At 32.5% G+C, this 24,090-nt stretch overlaps 1 protein-coding gene across 2 annotated transcripts in view; it reads left to right on the top strand.

Moving 5' to 3' along the window:
- LOC111423600 (follistatin-related protein 5-like) overlaps positions 1 to 24,090 on the top strand; it is a 245,206-nt gene that overhangs the window by 202,235 nt on the left and 18,881 nt on the right. For both annotated transcript variants that reach the window (XM_071194309.1, XM_071194313.1), the window contains exons 9-11: positions 8,516 to 8,800; positions 13,288 to 13,385; positions 18,993 to 19,134. In XM_071194309.1, coding sequence (XP_071050410.1) covers positions 8,516 to 8,800; positions 13,288 to 13,385; positions 18,993 to 19,134 — 525 coding nt within the window. The remainder of the gene's footprint in view (positions 1 to 8,515; positions 8,801 to 13,287; positions 13,386 to 18,992; positions 19,135 to 24,090) is intronic.

The raw sequence follows: 24,090 nt of genomic DNA, 5'->3' as shown, positions 1-24,090 counted from the left end.
AGTGAAATTCTCCTAACTCGAATCACTAAGGAAGTGAAAGAAAACTTTGAGTTAGAGGAAAAGTAATCCATAATTTTTATGGATATCTAGAACATTATCTGTTGATAATACAAAGGTTTCAAGCTTTCTAAGATAGGAATAAGCTTCATACAATGTAGGCACAGCGATAAGTATTTCGCTGATTCTGAAACAATAAGAACATTAGGTTTGTTTTGGTTCAAGAGTCTATAGTTTCTGAGCCTGAGTCTATGTGGTTTGATTCTGTAGTTAAAATTACTTACAGAACGGATTCGAATATTTTATTCTTTGGTAAATTCGACTTATAGAAGTAAAAGTTTAAGAAATTCCATAGTAGTTCAGTTCGAGTTACAGAGAAATATCGACTTAGAGAGATAAAAACATATATGAAACCTAGTCAAACGTTTGAGCTTACGAAAATTATTCGACTTAGAGGATAATTCGAGATATAGAAGTTCGAGTTAGGGAAATTTCACTGTATTAAGAAACTTGGGAAAAATGCAAGAATCATCATGTGGCTTTTAATCAATGTAAGATGACCCAAAAAACACGTTAAAAATAAAAGGAAAGTGCGGGAAAGTGACTAACACTAAATTAACTTCAGTTACAAACTTCTTTTATATCACAACTAACTTCAGGTGTAAAATGTCAACCTCAATTTTGACATATTTGTAATCTTCATTAAAAATCCTTTAAAATGAGTACAAACACGACATATTTATCTTCAATATTAATAAAGTTATGGTCAACTTCCGGTTAGGAATGTCAACGTCAATTTTGACATATTTATAATCGTCGTGAAAAATCCTTTAAAATGAATCCAAACAAGATACGTTTAACTCCAATATTACTCGAGATATAAGCAACTTCCGGTTTGAAATGTCAATGTCATTTTGACATATTCTTAATTTTTATAAAATGTCACAAAAATAAAAATATAATAAAAAAAATAAAAAATTAAGGTTGGCATTAATATTTAAAAATTAAATTGCTATCCTCATTGTTGCTAACATAAGGTTTAATGTTTTTTATTCTAACTTTTTTGAGATAAGTGCGTCATTTTTGATCTCATTTTAAAGGTTTTTTAATGAAGATGACAAATATGTCAAAATTGACGTTTTAAACCGGAAGTGATTGTATTTCCATTAATATTAAAGTTAAATATGTCGAGTTTGGACTCATTTTAAAGGATTTTTTATGAAGTTGACAAATATGCCAAAATTAAAAGTTGAAAGTTCAAACTTTTTGTTTTTTTGAGATAAATGCGTCAAGTTTGGACTCATTTTAACGGTTATTTTATGAAGATTACGAATATAATAATAAAATTAAAGTTGACATTGACAACTGAAAGTTTTTTCACGACTAAATTCGAATGTTTCTAGTTTTAGTTCAATAAAAATATACAACATAGTAATATATTATGCTAACTAGCTCTACCTACCACTGCCACTAGAACTAACACTAGACCGAGATCTAGAAACATTCGGGTTTAGTCCCACGTCTCTCAAGACGGCTAAATCCGAATGATTCTAGTTCTAGGTCTTGTGTTAGTTCTAGTGATAGTGCTAGTGTAAAACTAGAACTAACACTAGACCTAGAACTAACCCTAGATGGGTTGGGCTAAATCTGAATATTTCTAGTTCTAGGTCTAGTGTTAGTTCTAGTTTTAGTGCAATAAAAATATGCAACATAATGATATTAATTATGTTAATTATGCTAATTAACGCTATTAACCGCTGTCGTTTGTAAAATGGATAAGATGAGAGATATTAATCTATTTGTAGAGTCTCTGAAGATGGCCAAGGGCCGAAACTAGTTAGATTTAAATTCTATATAAAATAAAAGATATAAACTTTTAATTTTATACTAACATCTAGAAAACGACACTGGCGCGAAATTGTAGGTTCATCTATTTTTTCTATTGTAGAATTTCTTGGTGTATCTAAGTGTCGTATCTAAGTCGGTTATTAGACGTATGATACAAATCGGACTTGAACAAATAGCATTTTAGGTCTTTCGGTATTCTGCATCTTTTCTAAGATAAGTTACACCTTTACCTACCAGATAGCATGAAAATCTCTAAAAACGACCAAATGTCCCTTAGTCAAGTGATGTATAACGCGATCTATTTATTAATTACAAATTTGTAAAATAGGTTGCCTATACAGTGAATTTAGTGTTCTACACTAGAATAGATCTGCTATACAGGGTGTTCATTTCAAAACTTTCCACCTCAATTTCTGTAAATCCGGAAGTTTAAAAAGAAAATCGCTGAAATAGGTAAAGAATAAAACCAAGGGGGACAACTTTTTATGCAAAAATTGACTCACTCACTTTAACCCCCCGCCGCCAGAAACCTACCCCTTAAAAATCTTAAATGGAAAGGGGTGTCAAGTGATACCTCATTTTAAAGGTCTTTTAAGGTACTACATGTTAGTATTTATTTTTTTTAAATTGATCGATTCGTTTTCGAAATTTTTGCGAAAATCTTTGTTTTGTATTTCCCGCTTAAATTAATATTAAAAACTTTAATCACCTTCTTAAAAGCAAGAATAAGTAATCTTTTATTATTAATTTATAAAATTAAATTACCATGTTCGTTTTTACAATGACCATTAAACCTTTATTATTTCGGAGCAATCCGAAATCTTAGATATTAGATTATAGATGGTTATTCTTTACCTATTTCAGCGATTTTTTTTTTTAATTTCCGGATTTACAGAAATTGAGGTGGAAAGTTTTGAAATGAACACCCTGTATATTGCGAGTTATATGAAATTCCCGGTTTGTAAATGTTAGTTAGAAATTAAAAAAAAACATTTTTATCGCATTTAGTGATATCTACACAAACTGTCTTTACATCTCTCTGTCTTTCTTTTGGCTTTTTTGACATTCTTTACAAGTTCTTCAGGTTGGTCTTCTTCTGGGAAATAGGTACCAACTTCTTTTCTGCTTGATTCTGCCAGAATTGCCACGTTCTTCTTGGAGGCATACTGGCAGATTTTCAACAGTAGATACTGATAGGTACTGCGCGACCCAAAATGCTTTCAAATAATATTGTCACGCCTCTTATTAATCGAGTATCTTGGGTCTCTTAAGACTTCACTTTCGATGTAGGAGTTATAAGTTATAACACATAGTTATTGTATTATATGTATGTAGATATGTAGAAAGATAGTATATTGGCCGAGAATTAATGAAAATATTGAGTTTATGGTTAAAAAATGTAGAGACTGTGACAAACATCAAAGATTTTGCATCGCAGAACAATTAATAAATCATGAACTACCTGAATTACCATTTAACAAAATGGATATTAGCAGAATATGCAAAACAATCGTATTTAATTGTGGTTGATTACTTATCAAAGTGGTTGGAAATTGTACCAATTAACACCAAAAATATAACTGAAAAACTTATGACTATCTTTGCGACACATGGCATACCAAAATATGTGGTATGTGAAAATAATCCTTTTAACAGGTATGGTTTCCGAGATTTTGCAAAAGAGTGGAATTTTGAAACTATTAATTCTAGTCCATATTATCCAAAATCCAATGGACTAGCTGAAAAAGCAGTTGGAATAGCTAAGAACATAATTAAAAAATCGCAAAATTCACAAAATTTGCCCACAGGGTGGGCAAATTTGGGTGTTATTATAGGCTATCTCAGAAACTATAAGAGATACGAAAAAAGTAGGTGCCATGTCCCGGTTTCTTTTTTCGAGACTAACCCAATCCCGCAAACACCAAACCTCTATCTTCTTTTGTTTTTAAGTTATAGCCAAAAAGTCAAATTTTCGTGATTTCAAAAAATGCTCATATTTCGTTTATTTTTGAAATTAGAGAAATGAGGTTGATACGTTCTTAAGACACTTTTTTAAGTAGAATATACTGCCGTTGAAAAATTTTAAAAATATTTGATAATTTTTGAGATACAACACAAAGTTGTATTTTTTTAAATACAAACTATACTTGATTATGATGTTAATGAAAAGAGCATATTTTTAGCTTTCTAATGATGTATCGCATGTATGGTGCATTTGCGGAAAATAAGCGTTAATTTTCAATTCCAAAATAGTAAGCGCTAAAGTTCAAAATTTTGATTATAGTAGGCGGGTTCGGACAGTAATTACTACCTAATTGCTGTATGGTTTTGCACGAATATGACAGAAAGTTGGTCTTGTACCATTAAGCTAAGTGTCCACTTGCGAGAAATGCTCTCCAGAGAAGCTATCGAGAGTATATTTTCTGGTGGACACGCATCTGAGAGTAACTATCAGAGTCCCCACAAACTTTCGGAGAGTAAACACGTTGAGATTTGTACTCAAGTGGACACGCACAATTTATCTATCGTGAGAGTAACTGTCAAAAACCAAACAAGGTTCGAATTTTGCTGCGAGTAGCTGCGAGTTTTCTCAATATAACACGTTTAAAGATAACACCTAAAAGAAAATAGTCCCAAGAAGAAATATTTGAATTAATTGAAGTGTATGAAGAAAATTCAATTCTTTGGAATATCACATCTAATGAACATAGAAATCGGGAAGCGAAGGATGCAATTTTAACAAGTATTGGACAGAAATTTAAACGGGATTTGTACCATTAGTAATAGTAACTTCTGACAACATATTTTGGTGTTCTGACAGTAAAATTAAGTCTTCTGCTAAAAGTATTTGATTTTTAGTAGTAGTGTGTAGTCTTCTGTAAGAAGGATGTGCTTCATTTGCAATATCTAGTTTTTCACTAGCAATACTTAGTCTTTTGCCAGAAATATCTAATCTTTTGCAGCAATATCTAGTCTTCTACCAACAGTATTTCGTCTTCTGGTAGTAGTGTGCAGTCTTCTGTAAGAAGAATCTGCTTCATTTGCAACATCTAGTCTTTCATTAGTAGTACTTAGTCTTCTGCCAGCAATATCTAGTCTCTTACAGCAATTGAGGCGTTTAAGTTTATATTTTCTAATAATTTTCCAAAATACTGCCAAGCCACTATTAAGCTATCACGTGTACGACAATAAACTTATAGTTTGCATTTATAAGTGCCATTAAAGCAATCGAGTTCACTTTTTTGTGAATCCAGTATGCCAAATAACTAACAATTTGACAACGAATGTTGATATTTGTTGACACCCAGCTCTAATCTACGCCAAATCCATGATTTCACCCAACAGCTTCTTTTTATTTTTTTTTTTTTTTGAAATTTTGTACAACACTATTGCACTTGCAATTTTGTTTACATCCATGTTTACAAACACCAAGCACTGAAAGAAAATAAATTTTACTTTCCATAGCACAGACACATTTCACTAGTGGACACGGTCCTGAGAGAACTGTCTGAGAGGAAGCTCTCGGAAGTTTTATAGATGCTCTCGGAAAGCTAAAACAGTCTCAAGTGGACACAGAATTGAGAGTAGATATCGAGAGTTACTCTCAGAAGTTTCTCTCAAGTGGACACCTAGCTTTATGCAGGATAAAGTTGGTTTTGTACCAACGAATAAAAACTTTGAATAGTTGATTTAAATTTCTCAGTGTCTTATCCCTAACTTTGTTCACCAATAAAAATGATTTAGTAGATAAAGTTTGTTTATTAAAAATACAAAAAACGTATTAATTAATGAATAATTAAAAATGAACAACAACTTCAGGAAGTAAACAGTCACAGACTATGTCATCTTCTTCTACTAAACTTACTGGTTGTAAGGTTAGAACAGTTGGGTATCAATGAATGAAATCTTCGGTAGTATCTTACGTTTTCCCCAATCATGCGATTTAGAAGTTTTTTCATATTAGCAACTTTTTCTTTTGAAATTGGGTGAGATAGAGGAAGATTAGGGATCATAAACTGAGCAGTGGACTTTCCATTGAAACGATGTTTATATGGGATATGGAGCCTTATCTATCATTTTCAAAGAATCATTTTTTAATTTTATCGCTTTATGTATTTAAAAATAATGAAGAATTTTTAAGCGGGAAACTCGTTTCGAAAAATTCATGAATGAAATGATCAGTAAACTCACGTTACTATAGTAACTAAGTGGCATTTAACGTTTTCCTCGCCTACTATAATTAAAATTTTGTATATTAATCTTTAATATTTTAGAATTAAAAATAACGCTTATTTTCCCCAAATACACCATGCGTGCAATACATCATTGGAAAGCTAAAAATATGCTCTTTTCAGTAACACCATAATCTACTATAGTTTGTATTTAAAAAAATACAACTTTGTGTTGTATCTCAAAAATCATCAAATATTTTTAAAATTTGGTAATTTAGTATATTCTACTTAAAAAAGTGTCTTAAGAACATATCAACCTCATTCCTCTAATTTCAAAAATAAACGAAATATGAGCATTTTTTGAAATCACGAAAATTTGACTTTTTGGCTATAACTAAAAAACAAAAGAAGATAGAGGTTTGGTGTTTGCGGGATTGGGTTAGTCTCGAAAAAAGAGACCGGGACATGGCACCTACTTTTTTCGTATCTCTTATAGTTTCTGAGATAGCCTATAATAACAGCCAAATTTGCCCACCCTGTACACCACTAACAGGATTGTTTTATAGTTCAAGTGAGATTTTGATGAGCAGATTGCTGAGAACAAAGTTGCCTTGTACAAACAATATTTTAAGCTCTAACTATAAATTCGCCTAATATAAATGAAAGAATGTTTAGGTCTAGGCGAAATATTATAAAACCACTACAATTAAGAGATTATGTACTAAGTTAAGCGCAGGGATGTATTATATGTATGTTGGTAGCATTAGCAACCAACTTCATGGCATATTATCCTATAAGTAATAATAATAAATAATAATATCAAGCTTTGTTAATAAAGTAAATTAAAACTCTATTCGTGAGTGTTTTGTTAATTAAAAGACTAATACATGACACTTATGTTGTTGCTAAATCCGAACATTGATGATTCAACTGCTCCTGGTCTTGGATTCTAAAATTTGGCTGGTACAAATCTACGTCGTTATTGTTAACAAATTGTTGTTTAACGCTAAATTATAATCTTTGTTGGTAGAGTTCTTTTATGGGGATTCTATGGTTATATTTATGCCCATATCTTTTTGTTTTAGTGTGTTAAGCCCCTTCGTAACATAACATTACTTTATTTCATAAAATAATAACACGTGGTTTCAAACAAAGCATAATGAAGATAATACTCCATTTTCTACTTCCTGGTTAATTTGTAACTGAAATATTACGAGTTGTTTGCCAACATAACATCAAAAAGTGTTTCTCTCATTTTCATTTTCCTCTAGGATTACTTACAATTATATTTAAAAAAAATACCACCTTTCTATTTTCAACGTTTCGCATTTCATAATGTTTCATTATTTTTTTTATCAATATAATCTAGTTCATTTAAAATGCAAATTTCTTTTATACACATAAAGGGAATTTGTGCACGCAAACCATTTACAGCTCACTTCGCCCCTCCTATACAACTAATACCATTCTGACGCAGCAGTGAACCTCGCCCTTTTTGCTATCCCACCCCCTTTAACCGAAACGTGTGCAACTCGAGTTTCCCTGTCCGATTTTATCGCTTCTAAAACGTCGTCTTTGCGAAATTGGACGCGTCGCGCCAGTCATCAAATCGGAGATTTCCTCCCAACGCTTTTATTTGCGATTATAAAACGTAAATTTCTTTATTAAGCCGATCCGAAAGTTTGGCTTCCTTCGGGTTGCCTCGCAAACGTTATTGTTAAAAGTTTCCGTTTTTGGCCTAGTTTGTCTTTTCCTTCAAATAGAACTTTCGCAGTTATCTACAAAATTGAATCTTAGATTTACAATATAATAATTTTATTTAAATTTTTAGGAAAACTAAATTTAATATAATATTTCATTAAAGTTCATAAGGGTGTAATTTAATAAAATAATACTTTTGAAATTAATGAAATGCAAACGCAATAACTGTAAAATGAAATCAGGTTTGTTTGTTAACAGCCGCAATAACGTAAATACAAAGCACCCCGTTGTAAGTGAACACAGTTAAAAACGTCCCTTTTTTGTTGGGGGTTTTATTCGAGCGTACAAATTGATACCAGTCCCAATTTATTTTACATCGTAACGAGTTTATTGGTTTTGAGTTCATCTGGTCTATTATGGAACTCCGATCGATAATACCGCAACATTTTCTATTTTGAAACCGTGAAAATTACCTCTTCGGACATAATAATTACATTGGAATTGTAATCGAATTAATTTACCACTTGAAAATCTCAACCCTTTAAAATTAAACTTGTAAATTTATTTATTTACGAACGTTTTCAAATCAAATAGTATATTTAATAAAATCGAACTTTAGTAAACATTCACAAACAAAAACTGAATAAACACAATTTTGACAATTATCCTTGTACTGTTTACAATTTATGTTTCCAAAATTTTTATTACATCTCAAATAAAAATCTTTTATTTATTAATTTATGAAATAAATATTGGATTATATGAAATGTATGATATCGTTCTCTTTTATTTTAAAGGCGTATCGGTCGTTTCGTTGGATAAAGCTCTTGAAACGAACCATTTGCCGGCCAGAGTGGGCGACAACGTCGAGATCAAGTGCGACGTGACTGGTTCTCCCGTACCGCCGATAGTGTGGCGACGAAATCAGCTCGACCTTTCCAGTCTCAACGAAGAAGAGGTCAGGGTCTTCAACGACGGCAGCCTGTACTTGACCAGAATACAGTTGCAGCATGCCGGAAACTACACGTGTCACGCCCAAAGGAACAAAGATGTCGTTCAAACGCACATCTTAACAGTTCATAGTAAGAAATTTCTTTACATACATATATAGTCTTCTTTATGTCATTTTCAATTTAAAAAATTTTTTCACGAATTGCATTGATTTAAAAATTAATTTGAATAATATACCCAAAATAGAAATAGAATCCAGATACATGTTTTTATAGGATATTTATTTCATTATGCAAGTATGGATACTTACTCAACAAAACGGAATATACAGGCTGTTTCATAATATATGCGCAGGACTTCAGGATGTAATAGCTTGTCCAAAAAATATATATAAAGTTAGCGACAAGAAGAAATGCAGAAGAAAGTGCAAAGAATTTTCCAAATGTAAGGAAAAGAAAGGAAAGGGTGAAGCAAGAGAAAGGAAAACGTAGGGGGAAAGAAAGTTATAGAGAAACAAATAAGTCAGCCACAAGGAGAACTCCGTAAATAAGAAAAGAAAGCAAAGTAAAAGGAATTAAGCTATGAGAACTAGGAACAAAGATACTGAAAGCAGTGAGAAACACACATGATGTTGAAGGAGCCAAAATGAAGGTGGAAAGACGTCAGAACAAAGAAAGACAGAATCCAGAATAAAGAGAAACTGTATCAAAATAAAGTTACCAGAAGAAAGAAAATTACAAGAAAGTTAGAAACAGAAATGTAGAACAACCTAATAGATAGGACAAAGGCATAAAATAGTAACAAGAAAAAGCAAGGAAGATGCCAAAAAAGTATAAGATAAAAGTTAACAGGAAACGAGCTAGAAAGAAATCCAGAAAGTATAATGAATCCAAAAGAGATCGAAAGAAGTCATAAATAATGAGAGAAACAATAAGTTTCAAAGCGGAGTATCAGAAAAAGTGCAGAAAAGCCAAAAACCAGTAAGAAGCTAAAAAGAGACTGAAAAGAGAAGAAAAGAATCAAAATAAAGTTAACATAAGAAAGCTAATAACTGTACATAAGAAAGCAAGAAATAGAAATTTAGATCAAATCATAGATAAGACAAAAAGATAAAACAGTAACCAAGAAAAAGCAAGGAAGATACCAAAAACAAGGTAGAAGATAAAACTGATAGGGAATTAGAAAGAAATAATCCAAAAAATAGTATAAATCTACAAGAAACAGATTGAGAAAAGTCAAAAGTAATGACAGAAACTGATAAGTTTCAAACCTGAGTATCAGGAAAAGCGCAGAAAAGCTATAGATAACAGAAACTTTATTAAGGCTCGTTACTACCATCTTTTAGTTAAATTTATCTAATAGATAAACCCATCTACTAGCCAATGAGAGCGCGTAAAATAGCCGTAACCATGGTAATAATCCCTTAGATAGCTTAACCAGAAGATGGTAGTAGCGAGCCTAAATGATATGATAGCAACGTAAAAGAAACATGTCAGTTGCTAGGAATAAAGAAGAACGTACAAATTCGATAGAACATCACCAGAATTAACCCAGAAATTAAGATTAATTCAGAAAAAAGAGCAGGGAAGATGTCAGAAAGAAGCTAGAACAAAAAAATAGAGAAAATCCAAAACAAAGAGAAAATAAGAGACAACAACAAGGTCACTGGAAACTGGTAAGATATCAGAAAGAGACTGAAACTATCTATAGCATAACAAGTTATAAAAAAAGAATAAAACACTAACCAGGAAAACGCAAAAATTGTCAAAATATGTAGATGCAGAAAAAAAAGAAGCCAGAAATAACCGACAAGAAGGAGAAAAAAAGAAACGAAAAGAATCTGTAACAAGTCATTAGTTGTACTTAGCCTGTCTCAATATTTTGAAATCCAAGAAAATGAGCAAAAAAAGCCATAGCAGGTAAGTTGCTACAAACAAAGAAGATAAACTAGATGAAGAAAAAAGCAGAATTAACCCAAACGTTTGGAAGGATTCAGAAAAAAAAGTAAGAAATGTGTTCTGTAACGATTACAGTGGGCGCGACATGTGGCGAAAATGACCTAGGGTGATTTTGGACAGCCAAATGTACCGGAAAAGTCTCTGAAAACGATACGAGGATGAAACAGGAGGATCCAGCGATCTTTTGGATATTCAAGTGTGAAGGAGGACAGCAGGAAATAGACAGCTGTGAAGGCAGAACACAAAGGATACCAAGGCCTATGTACTGTGTCATATGAAGGAGAAAAAGATGATTTAAACCATTGGTGAGACACAACGAGGTTTTTATGTAATTCAGGCACTTATTGTGTATAGTCATTGCGAACAAAACCATATAATAGAGGTATATTGCTATGGAATAGAGTATATGAACAGCTCAGACAGTATCAACAGAATAGAATAGAATAAACTTTATTGCGTCAATGCCAGGACTTACACTCGTCATATACAAAAATCAGTACAGTTCAACACACTAACTATAAATTTAACTTACATAGCAACACTGCTACTTAGATATTCATCGACTGAGTAGAACGCAGTTCTTAGCAAAAACTCCCTCATAACATTTAAAAATTTATTTTTCTGGAGTGTTCTAACTTCCGAGGGCAATTTATTATATAAGACCTGAGCAGTATATCTATAGCTTTTTTGCGTGTCACTCAGTCGACAAAGGTCAACATAAATATTTCTGCAGTTTCGCGTCTCATAATTGTGCAGGTCAGCAAGCCTGCAGTATTTGTTTCTGTTATTGTAAATGTATAAAAGACATTCCAAAGACCTGACGGCAATCATCTCTATAGCTCAGCTTTGAAATGACCCTCAAAGCTCTGCGTTGTAGACCAAATATGTGGGAGCCAGCTGTGCTTCCAAAAAGAGCCAAAAAACATGACCAAACTTCATGAAAACCAAAGCATATTGTTTCACTCAAGCAATTACATGTTCAAATATTTTGGATGATGTGGGAGTATGCTGATGGCTTGACTTAGATGGCTTGGTATCAGTTGATTTTGAATACCAATAGTACAAGCTTCTTGAAACGATTTCCGATGTCATTTTCAGATTATAGATCGTTGGTTATTGAGGACGTCATCTTTGGAGACTCGGTTTGGGTTTCCTTGGCGACGCATTGTTTTAGTCTTGCAACAACGCGACTTTGAGATACGGCATCGATTCGATGGGAAATGGGTTTACAACTTTCTTAGCTGAGCTTTAAGGCTTGATGGTCTTCGGAGTTTCTTGAAAAAACTTTCTGGCATCAGATGGTTCGTGGGTGTTCGTAGGAATTGCATTGATGTGTTTCTAACTTGCTCTTATCTTTGAAGCTTTGAGTTGTGGAACTAATAATATATATTTTTGTTAATAGCTATAATACGAGGTGTTATAGCTGTTTAACACAGTTCCTGGATATTCTTTGATTCAACAGTTATAATGACTATGTTGACCATATAAGTCTCGTAAGTGAATAATTTCTTGCCCAGATTCTTTCTCCTTTAGTTTAATGTCCATGACTTTACTTCTGGTAATTTTAACGTAGTGTCGCTTCTGACAGGTTGGAATTGAGGAAATAAGTTAGAATTGGTCTGTTACATTATCTACTGATGACGAGGTGGGAAGAGTCTGACAGAATCTTTTTGAGGCTATCAAGAATCCTAAAGCATCTTCTCCTATAGCAATTTTTTATTCCGGTTTTTGTAGCCTTAAGAAATAGTATTTTAATGTACTATTTAGACATCAAGGAGAATCTTATTTTCATTGCGGAATTTACTTAATTGCTCTCCAGACTTTTTTATTCTTCCTTTTTAGTACACCTTGCGTGTTTATTAGTAGTATTGCTAATATATTCAGTTGAGTTTGTTAACTACAAATGTAAATGTCTGTGGCGAGCACAAATATTGATTGCAAGAGAAACTATGTTGAGATGGAATAGTTTATAATTGAGTAATTTTGAAATATCGAAACTTAACCGTCGATGCTGAGGCATGTACAAAGGACTTGGTACAAGTTAGTAGTTTGAAGGATAACGAGCCATACACGTCAATTAATTAAGGGATATACAAAGTTTAGAATGAATAGGTTGTTTGTTTCTGACATAAAAGATAAGATCTCTACTTAAAACAATTAGAGTTGATTTAATAATTTTTCATAACACTTTGTAATCAGCCCAAAACTCAAAATACGTAGTTCGCCTGTACCAATTACCATCTTAATCCACAAACTTGGTCCCTTATCTGGGTCTCTTTATCTTAACCGCTGCCACAAATCATCGGAGAATGGGCTACCTCGGAACGCTCACGGTTCCACCGAGACGGCAAGAATCCTTTTCGGGGTAAAAAGATCCTTTTCTTACCGGCCATTTGCCGACGTGCCGTTAAAAGGTTATCTCCACCCCGTGCGCGCTCAATTGTTTGTTAAAAACCGAGTCAAACTCGTTATACGATCGTGATTTTGCTTTGTTCCATCCTCTTTCTTTCTAAACTCCGAGCGACCTTCAGCTCACAGGAAATTTGTTTCCGTTTTTACGGGCTTATTGGAATCTTTTGGTAAATGATCCAGAAATAAAAAAAGTTTTATACCCAAAAACTTGTTCTTCCGAAAAAAATGTTCTTTTATTTTCTTTGTAGCCGTCCCCGAAGTTCATGTAACGCCGAGAATTCAATCAAAAAGACCCGGAGAAGATGCAACGATGTATTGCCACGTAGCCGGAGAACCATTCCCCAAGGTAAATTTATTACTTTTAAATTTAGTTTTCTAATCAAATTATGCCTTTGTTTGTGATCATATAACGAATAAGTTAATCCTAAAAATTTCATTACCTTTGTTAGTTACCGCACGCGCACACAAAGGGGCTGTTTCTCCGTCGATAAGACGAGACGCCCCGAGACCCCGTCGGCCAAACACTGAGCCACGTTAATGATCCAATAAAGACCGGGCGCCTCATCAAAACTTTCCTAGTAACTCCGACTGTAACAAACCGGGGGAGCCGGATAACACCGAAACCCCCTCGCTTTACCCCGCAAAACCGGGCGAACGAAATTATTGCTGTCGTTGTTTTACCTTTTCTTTGCCACTGCTCGAAACATCGCTATGTAGCATTGCGGGTTGGAATTAAAATTTAACGACGACCCTGTCCGACTACCACCAGGATAAAGTTTGCAAATCGCGTATTTACTATGTTGCCCCTAGCTGTAATGCAAGGTCCGTTGAGTATTGGTTATAAGGTTATCCAACTCGAACAAGTTAACAGTTGACGGGGTGAGGTAGGAAACGTGACGTCATTTTTAGGAAAATTATAATATAATATACAGGATGTCCATTATGTATGGAACTATGGAATATAGTATACAGGGTGATTTATAACATACTGAGCAAACTAAAAGGGTAGGTTCAAGGTGTTCCCTAAATTGTAACGCAGCCATTTTGGCTTTTAAACTTTTTATAATTTTGTTATAATAATATAAAATAAGAGAATGGATTTAGCTGCTGAAGTCGCTTGGTGTCCCTCCGATTTGTTTTCCTTATATTTTGCTCTTCATTATTGACGGTAACTAAAATTTACATTCTGTACACTTATTATATTTTTCTCATTTTGTGAGTGAGGGTTTTTTCTTGAAACCGAAACAGCTGTAGCACCGATTTGCCAGTTTTAATAAACTATTTTTCGTCGTACAAAGAACACCAGGGTATTTTAATTTAAAAGGGTAGGTACTAGGGGTCAAACTGAAAAGATTTGCTTAATAATGTTTTGTTAAAAACTTAATAATTACATAGATATCGAATGTTAATTTTTTAAATAATTTAACGTCCATTTTTGAGAACCGCTGATATTCAGTAAAGAACGATAAAAATATTTGTCACTGTCATCCTCAGTTTTGAAGGAGCTGTAAATGTAGACAATTTATTATTTCGGTAGTTGTAATTTTAGATAATACCTAATTTGTTTGCTAATTTGTTAAATTTTGACGTTAAATGACATGTCCGCTGCTAAGTAACCAAATCAACTGGATTGGTAGCAATAAAAACATGGTGTCAGCGGTTCTCAACAAAAAAACACCAGTTTTTGAGCATTTTAACAAATTTATAAATAGCCGTAACTGCTATATTACCAAGAGTTTAAATAACCCCGAAATACTCGCAGTTTGAATTTAAACGTAGTGTAATACCGTATATGGTAAGAAATGCTCAGCCATTAGTTCAACTTTAACGTTCTATATCTTTGTGATTATTAAGTTGTGGTCAAAACATTATTAGTACCTTTTTAGTCTGCTCCGTATGTTATAAATCACCCTGTATATGTTGGTAAGTATCAACTTTATAAAAAAACAATTTATACAAAAGTTGTTTAATATTTTGTTTGCCATAATAAGGCATTCAATTGCCTTTTTATTTCAGAAAATAAGTGAGCAACGAATAACACTTGAAGTTTTTTAAATGGCAATGTATCCTTTCCTAAAAATTTAACTAATAACATGAATCTAGATATCCGAGATCGTCAAATACCTCGAATTCCGAACACTAGATATAGAACTAGAAACATTAGGGTTTAGCCGTCTTTAGGGACGTGCGGCTAAACCTGAATGATTCTAGTTCTAAGTCTAATATTAGTTCTATTTTTACTGAAATAGAAGACGCACCCGAATTTTTCTAGTTCTAGGTCTAATGTTCGTTCTAGTTTTAGTGCAATAAAAATATACAACATTGTGACATCTAACAACATCATGTTTGGACTCATATTAATGGTTTATTTTAACCCTTCCTCTGTAAACCTGGGTATTTCCTGTCCGGACTACAACTGTTTAGGCAAATAATTTCTTCATTTGTATAAAAAAATATGTATGCAAAAATAATTTTTTCGATATTTTATGATTGATTTATCAAGTTGAAGGTTTCGAACATTATCATGAATTGTTTATAAAAATTTTTGAGTGTATTAACAGGATGAAAAAACGGCCGAACCTGAAAGACCCACCTTTACAGACGCAAGGTGCTAAAAAACCGTTTACACACGAAGGGTTAATAAAGAATACATCATGAAAGAACACCATGAAGTTGTACATTTGTCTATTATATGATAACTAACTTCAGATTTAATATGTCAACCTTAATTTTGACATATTTGTAATCTTCATTAAAAATCCTTTAAAATGAGTACAAACACGACATATTTATCTTCAATATTAATGAAGTTATGGTCAACTTTCGGTTACAAATGTTAACGTCAATTTTGACATATTTGTAATCGTCGTGAAAAATCCTTCAAAATGAGTCCAAACGTGATACGTTTAATTCCATATTACTCGAGATATAAGCAACTTCCGATTTGAAATGTCAATGTCATTATGACATATTGTTAATTTTTATAAAATGTCTTAATATTTGTCACAAAAACAAAAATATAATAAAAAAAAATAAAAAATTAAGGTTGGTATTAATATTTAAAAATTAAATTGCGTCCCTATATCAAGAATATCATTTTACTAACTTCGGGTTAAACGTTTTTTATTCTAACTTTTTTGTTTTTTTAAATTCCCTAGATTTACAAAGTACCGCGGTTTGACGCTATTTTGGCTCGAAAGTCAAGCGGGAAATTTAAAACTATGTCGAAAGTCCTTCTTACTGCCATTTTTGCAACTCCAAAGGCAGCATTTTTGTAAATAAGTGATGAGATGCAGTGACAAGCTGTCAAACCGCCATTTTTGCTCGAAAACAGGCTTCATGAACCGCGGTACTTTGTAAATTTAGGGACTTTAGTTTTTTGAGATAAGTGCGTCATCTTTGGACTCATTTTAAAGGGTTTTTAATGAAGTTGACAAATATGTCAAAATTAAAAGTTGAAAGTTCGAACTTTTTGGTTTCTTGAGATAAATGCGTCAAGTTTTTATTAACTTTAAAGGTTATTTCATGAAGATTCCGAATATAATAATAAAATTAAAGTTGACATTGACAACTGAAAGTTTTTTTCACGACTAAACACGACTGTTTCTAGTTCTAGGTCTTGTGTTAGTTCTAGTTTTACACTATCACTAGAACTAACACTAGAAATATTCGGGTTTAGCCGTGCGTCTAAACCTAAAACCTTAAACCTAGACCTAGTTCTAAGTCTAGTGTTAGTTCTAGTTTTAAATGTTATTTAACCCTAAATTCTTGTACATTTTAATTGATCTAAAAATTTTTTTTTTGATTTAATCCACTTACCTTGCTTATAATTTCATCCATTTACCCATTTTGAATTAAATACAACCTTTAAATCCAATTAATTATGTGTTTTTCATTAAAAAAACTTAAATTCAACGTCAATTTTGACAAGCACCTGCAATATTTGGATCTTAATCACCATGGTAACCGAGTCAAGTTGGATAACCTTAAAATAATAAAATTTTATTCCGATTTTTTTATCAATTCTACCCTAATTTTTATTAATTTTAAAACAATTCGAATTCTTTACGATTATCTCGCATTCATAACAAATTCGTTAATTGTTGTTAATTTAAATCGATTCTAATTAAAAAAAATAAATTAAAAATATCTTTTTTTGATTTAATCCACTTACCTTGCTTATAATTTCATCCATTTACCCATTTTGAATTAAATACAACCTTTAAATCCAATTAATTATGTGTTTTTCATTAAAAAAACTTAAATTCAACGTTAATTTTGACAAGCAACTGGGATATTTGGATCTTAATCGCCATGGTAACCGAGTCAAGTTGGATAACCTTAAAATAATAAAATTTTATTCCGATTTTTTTATCAATTCTACCCTAATTTTTATTAATTTTAAAACAATTCGAATTCTTTACGATTATCTCGCATTCATAACAAATTCTTTAATCGTTGTTAATTTAAATCGATTCTAATTAAGAAAAATAAATTAAAAATATCTTTTTTTGATTTAATCCACTTACCTTGCTTATAATTTCATCCATTTGCCCATATTGAATTAAATACAACCTTTAAATCCAATTAATTATGTGTTTTTCATTAAAAAAACTTAAATTCAACGTTAATTTTGACAAGCAATTGGGATATTTGGATCTTAATCACCATGGTAACCGAGTCAAGTTGGATAACCTTAAAATAATAAAATTTTATTCCGATTTTTGTATCAATTCTAACCTAATTTTTATTAATTTTAAAACAATTCGAATTCTTTACGATTATCTCGCATTCATAACAAATTCGTTAATCGTTGTTAATTTAAATCGATTCTAATTAAGAAAAATAAATTAAAAATCTCTTTTTTTGATTTAATCCACTTACCTTGTTTATAATACCCTAGATAAACCAATTTTGTGTTGAATACAGCCTTTTAAACTAATTAAATAAGACTTTTTCCTTAAAAAACTTAAATTCAATTTCAATTTTGACAAGCACCTACAATATTGGGTTATTAATCACCATGGTAACCGAGTCAAGTTGGATAACCTAACAATAAAAAAATTATAACCGTTAATATTTCGCTTTACATTCTAATATTTTTTTAATTTCATATATATTTTTGTATATTGCTTCTTAAGTGAAATACATTGAATAAATAAAAACATAGAAATGTTAATTCTTCCAATGAAGTCGCAGCAAGGCCTTGCGAGGGGATACGTTCATATGTAGTTGGATAACCTTATACAGTATGGTTATTGAACGGACCTTGGCTGTAATGGAGAGAAAATGTTTGATAAAACATTCCAAAAAATTCTCGTGTACATGTATTACTTTGTAAGGGCACATTTAACAATGTGCATATAAAATTGGATAAGTTTAATCTTATTTTGTCGTCGACGTTTTTAATAATCAATCTCAAAAGTTCCATTTCTTAGTCATAACTTAGTCTGAAAAGGTATTTCTACCCGACGAGCTTCGTAATGTGATATTATTCCGTTGTATTATTACGTCGCAGTATCAACAAGCGCCATCTTTAATTAACTTAGCACCGGGTCGCGTCTCTCCAAATTTAAAAGACGTCTTCGTCGTCGTCGTCCCTGGTTCGCCTAATAAAAATTGATGGAACTTCCGGGCCCGATATTACGCGCGTCGCGAACCCCGTCGGTCCTTAAATTACATTTAACTTTACGCGCTTCAATTTCTCGACGTCTCTGTTATTTTTTTTTTATTCTTCGTTCAACCCTCTTCTCTTGCGAGGTCTACGGCAGCGGAAGAACTAATACGATTACGGTCCGCCGACATTTCTGTTCTTGGGAAATAATACGATATGTTATTCTTTTTTATTTCTTACCATCCACTTTTCTTTTCTGATTTATTTTTGTGCGAAGGTGTTGTGGGGGAAAAGGTTTCTTAAATGAGGTGTTATTTTTTTTTTTTTTTGGTTATGCAGGTTGAATGGTTAAAAAACGATGAGTCTCTTAGAATGGATAATGGACATAAATATCAAATAGTTGGAAATGGAACTGCTTTGAAAATTAGGAAGATTTCTTTTGCTGATACTGGAGCTTATATGTGTCAAGGTACTAGTATAGGTAAGATTTCTTTAATTATGATATACAGGGAATTTCATATACAGGGGCGGCGCTACCGGGGGGTGCAAATGCTAAAAAAGTTATCATTTTTGTTTAAATTAAAATGCATTTTTAATTTTCCGCACCGATTTCCGCACCCGGGCGCTCATATACAAAAGCCTTTGATAGTGTACATCACTTAATCCTTTTAACCAAGTTGGAGAGACTTGGCTTTAGAGGTGTTAGCTTGTCATGGATGAAATCCTATCTATCAGGGAGGTTACAATGTGTAGTTGCCCACAATGAACAGGGAACAGAAATAAGATCAGCTTGGAGAGAAATCAAGCTGGGAGTACCTCAGGGTTCCATATTGGGTCCTCTATTGTTCCTCCTGTATGTGAATGACTTACCACGTGTAACGCACAACATTACGATAATGTTTGCGGATGACACAACGACTGTGGCGAGGTGTAGCACTGATTATGAAATCCAGAAATCACTTACTATGGATCTGAATAAACTTGTGGTTTGGTTTGAAGCGCACAACATAAAGTTAAGTACAAAAAAAACGAAAATTGTTAATTATCATTTATGCTCTGACCAGATCAAGGCGAGGTATCGGGGTACTGAGATTGCCAATGTTGAAGAGATTTCGTTTCTGGGTTGGAAAATGGATCCTGGACTGTCTTGGACCAATCATATTGATTTCCTTGCTGGCAAGATCAGTCATTTCTCCTATGCCATTCGGATTATTTCCAGATCAGCTGGCATTGAGGCAGCATTAAGTGCCTATTATGCTTATGTCCATTCCTTGCTAAGATATGGAGTTGTCTTTTGGGGCCGTGGTGTTGGTATAGATAGAATCTTCATACTACAGAAGAGGTGTGTAAGAGCAATCTTTGGTCTAAAAAATACTGATAGCTGCAGAAGTTACTTTAAGGACTATAAAATACGTACCTTGTATGGAATTTATATTCTGGAATGTGCTGTATTGGTTAGGAAGAATTACTTTGAATTTTTCAAAAAATATCCTCGAAACACGCACGGGAAGGTGAAGTGCTATCTGGTGCCACCAAAAGCGCACCTTACTAAGATTCAGAAGACGGCTCTGTACCAGATTATCAAGATCTTCAATCACATTTCGGAAGGTACAAAGATCCTGCCAGTTCCAGGATTCCGGAGAAGACTGAGAGCTATTGTCACGGAAAATCCGATGTATACCATTGACATGTTTTTCCAATTTAATGTTTGAACTCAATGTGTATTATATTGCAATGTAATTATTGTTAAATTGACGTACTCTACGCTTTTTTGGTAAAATGGGGGGAATAAAGTATTATTATTATTATAACTCACAATACAGGAATGAAGTAACCATAGTTACGAAACTACTATGCACTTGTGTTGTCCCACATAAAATGCAACATAGCTATTTGTAGATAGTAGTCGTTTAGGTCATTTGCCTCTAGATGTGCACCAGTTTTCCGGTTTCCTGTTTCACAACATTCCATGCAGCGGCTATCTTATTTTCAGAATTATTTATATAATCTTTGTAAGATTCTTTTTTTGTTTCATCTATTAGTCTTCTGAGATCTTTCTTTTTAGCCTTATACAGATCCCTGAATTTACTATCCTTCGTAACTTCTGCTACAGTGAAAATTGCATGCAGGTTATCCTTCATTCTTCTAAGTTCGTCCGAATCCATTTTTGTATAAATTGTATTTGTTTTATCTTTTTTTATGATTTCACTAAAAGCCGTCTCATAACACGATGTAACTATGCTATGAAACTCAGTATAGCTGGTTTGGGCATCAGCTCTTTGATCTTTTATTCTTGTCCAATCACTTCTTTTTAATAGATTTTTGAACTGTTCTACTGTTACCTTATTTATCAGTCTTGTTTTAATTGTTTTCTTAGTTGTTTCTTTATGCTCAAGAACGATGCTTGCTTCTTGGGCCAGATGATCACCCAAATACTAGTTTAATGTTCTATCCATTGCAACTATTGCGAATCTGTTTATGAAGATGTTATCTACATATCTGCTTCCGTTTACCCTTGATGGTTGATTAAAAATAGGTTTAAGCCCATATTCTAACATAATAGCTAACAACTACTCATTAATTATTGATTTTTCATTGATTTTTTATATTTTGTTTTCCTATTACGAATTGTAAAATTTCTTCCATTTTTCCCAAAATTGTCTATAATTTCCATCTGGTGAGTGATACACTACTAAAAAAATGGAATTCCGTACTGTGATTTTAACTGCGCAAAGTTCAATGTTTTTTTCTTTAATGTATTCTATATAGATAATAATTCTAGTTCTAGGTCTTATGTTAGTTTTAGTGATACTGCTAGAGCAAAAATTGAACTAACACTAGACCTAGAACTAGAAACATTCGGGTTTAGCCGTCTTAAGAGACGTGCTTCTAAATCTAAATGATTCTAGTTCTAGGTCTTGTGCTAGTTTTAGTGATAGTGCTAGTATAAAACTAGAACTAACACTACACCTAGAACGGTGCTAAACCCGATACTTTTTGGTTGTAGGTCTTGTGTTAGTTCTAGTGATACTGCTAGTGCAAAACTAGAACTAACACTAGACCTAGAACTAGAAACATTCGGATTTAGCCGCACATCTCTCAATACGGCTAAACCCGAATGATTCTAGTTCTAGGTCTTGTGTTAGTTCCAGTGATACTGCTAGTGCAAAACTAGAACTAACACCAGACCTAGAACTAGAAACGTTCGGGTTTAGCCGCACGTCTCTCAAGACGGCTAAACCCGAATGATTCTAGTTCTAGGTCTTGTGTTAGTTCTAGTGATAGTGCTAGTGTAAAACTATGTTTTAGTTCAATAAAAATATGCAACATAGTGATATTTCATGATAACTAGCGTTACCCACCACCTACTAGCCGTTATATCGAGCTTTTACTGTAATGTCAAATTACATACATTGACATGTTGCATTTTATGTGGAAAAAAGTAAGTAGATACGCCCTGGTTTCTATGGAAATATATTTTTGTATATTACATCTAAACCCTTTGTCTACCAGTACTCAAAAGTCTCGCAAAATATACATACGTTCAGCTAATTAAAACTAACGTGATTATTATTAGAATTTAAGTGAGACTTAAAAGTACCGCTGGGTGATAAATGACGTTTTATAAAATTTAATTCTGATAGGGAAGGGGTTAAGTGAAATTCACTGTACATAGACCGTTTTAAATTGCTCATATCGAAGCTTTAACATCTTTAGAGTCTTAAATATTAAATAGTTGATACCTTTCTAACTTTTTTATTGCAAATAAAAAGTAAGTGATTGCTCTTTTTTGAATGAAAAGAAAACAGCTGACAATGCCTAATACAAAATCTGCTGACTCAAGTGGTGAGTCTGAAAAGAATGGCTCATTTTGTAACATAAGGGTAAAAGTATTTGTAGCTATCACGAGTTTGTCCATGTCAAATCGAGAATATCGCGGTGCTTGTTGTTTCTAATCTAAGCGTTTCTAAGGTTTTTGTAATTTTCTAAATAATTTTTATCAACTAACTAATGTGTATCATACACCATTTTAAGAAGAATCTTGAAGCTTTAATCTGGTATATAATTACTTCTCCTTCTTCGTAAATAACCCCATGAGGAATTTTTAAAATTTGAGTGGTATTTAGACATTTTTGTGTTATGCTAAAAAACAAGTTTATCTTCCCGTTTTTTTTCCAAATAATTTTCATTATCTAACCTAATATGTATCATATATCATTTTAAAAAGGAATCTTTAAACTTCAATCTAACATAAAGATCATTTACCCATCTTCATAAATAACCCAGTCAAGAATTTTTAAAGTTTATGTGATATCTAGACATTTTTCCGCTATGCTAAAAAACAAGTTTATCTTCCTGTTCGTTCTCCAAATAATTTTCATTATCTAACCCAATATCTATCATATATCATCTTAAAGATGGATCTCTAAGCTTCAATTTGGTATAAGGATTATTTCCCCATCTTCAAAAATAACACCATCAGGATTTTTTTAAGTTTACGTGGTATTTAGAGATTTTTGCGTTATGCTAAAAAACAAGTTTATCTTCCTGTTCGTTTTCCAAATAATTTTCATTATCTAACCCAATATCTATCGTATATCATCTTAAAGAGGAATCTTTAAGCTTCAATCTGATATAAGGATTATTTCCTCATCTTCAGAAGTAACCCCATCACGCATTTTTAAAGTTTACGTGGTATTTGACATTTTTGCGTTACGCTAAAAAACAAGTTTATCTATCCTTTTTTTTCAAAATAATTTCCATTAACCGACCTAATATGTATCATATATCATTTTAAAAATGAATCTTTAAACTTCAATCTAACATAAAGATCATTTTCCCATCTTCATAAATAAGCCAATCAGAAATTTTTAAAGTTTACGTGGTATTTAGACATTTTTGGGCTATGCTGAAAAACAAGTTTATCTTCCCGATTTTTTTCCAAATAATTTTCATTATCTAACCTAATATGTATTATATGTCATTTTAAAGAGGAATCTTTAAACTTCAATCTGACATAACGATCCCATCTTCAGAAATAACCCCAACAGAAATTTTTAAAGTTTATGTGGTATTTAGACATTTTTGCGCTATGCTAAAAAAATAAGTTTATCTTCCCGATCTTTTTCCAAATAATATTATACTATTGTGTATTATATACCATTTTAAAGAGGAATTTAAGATTTAAGTTTGCACCAAACCTCTATTATTCCTGCATCAAGTCTCCAACAGTTCTACAAAAAAGGAAATTTGTATCAAGACTAATTTAAGATACATCAAGTTTGCATCAACTCTCCATTATTAATGCAACGAGTCTACATCAAGTCTTCTTTTCTACATTAAAATTTCTTCGCATCCAATCTCTATCAAGGGCGCAACAAGATTTAATCAAATTTGCACCAACCTTATTATATCATTGCTGTATTAAATCTCCACC

This window comes from Onthophagus taurus, chromosome 1 (assembly GCF_036711975.1).
Source record: "Onthophagus taurus isolate NC chromosome 1, IU_Otau_3.0, whole genome shotgun sequence".
Lineage (NCBI taxonomy): Eukaryota > Metazoa > Arthropoda > Insecta > Coleoptera > Scarabaeidae > Onthophagus > Onthophagus taurus.
The sequence above is the reverse complement of the archived record's forward strand: the minus strand, read 5'-3'. Positions and strand labels throughout refer to the sequence as shown.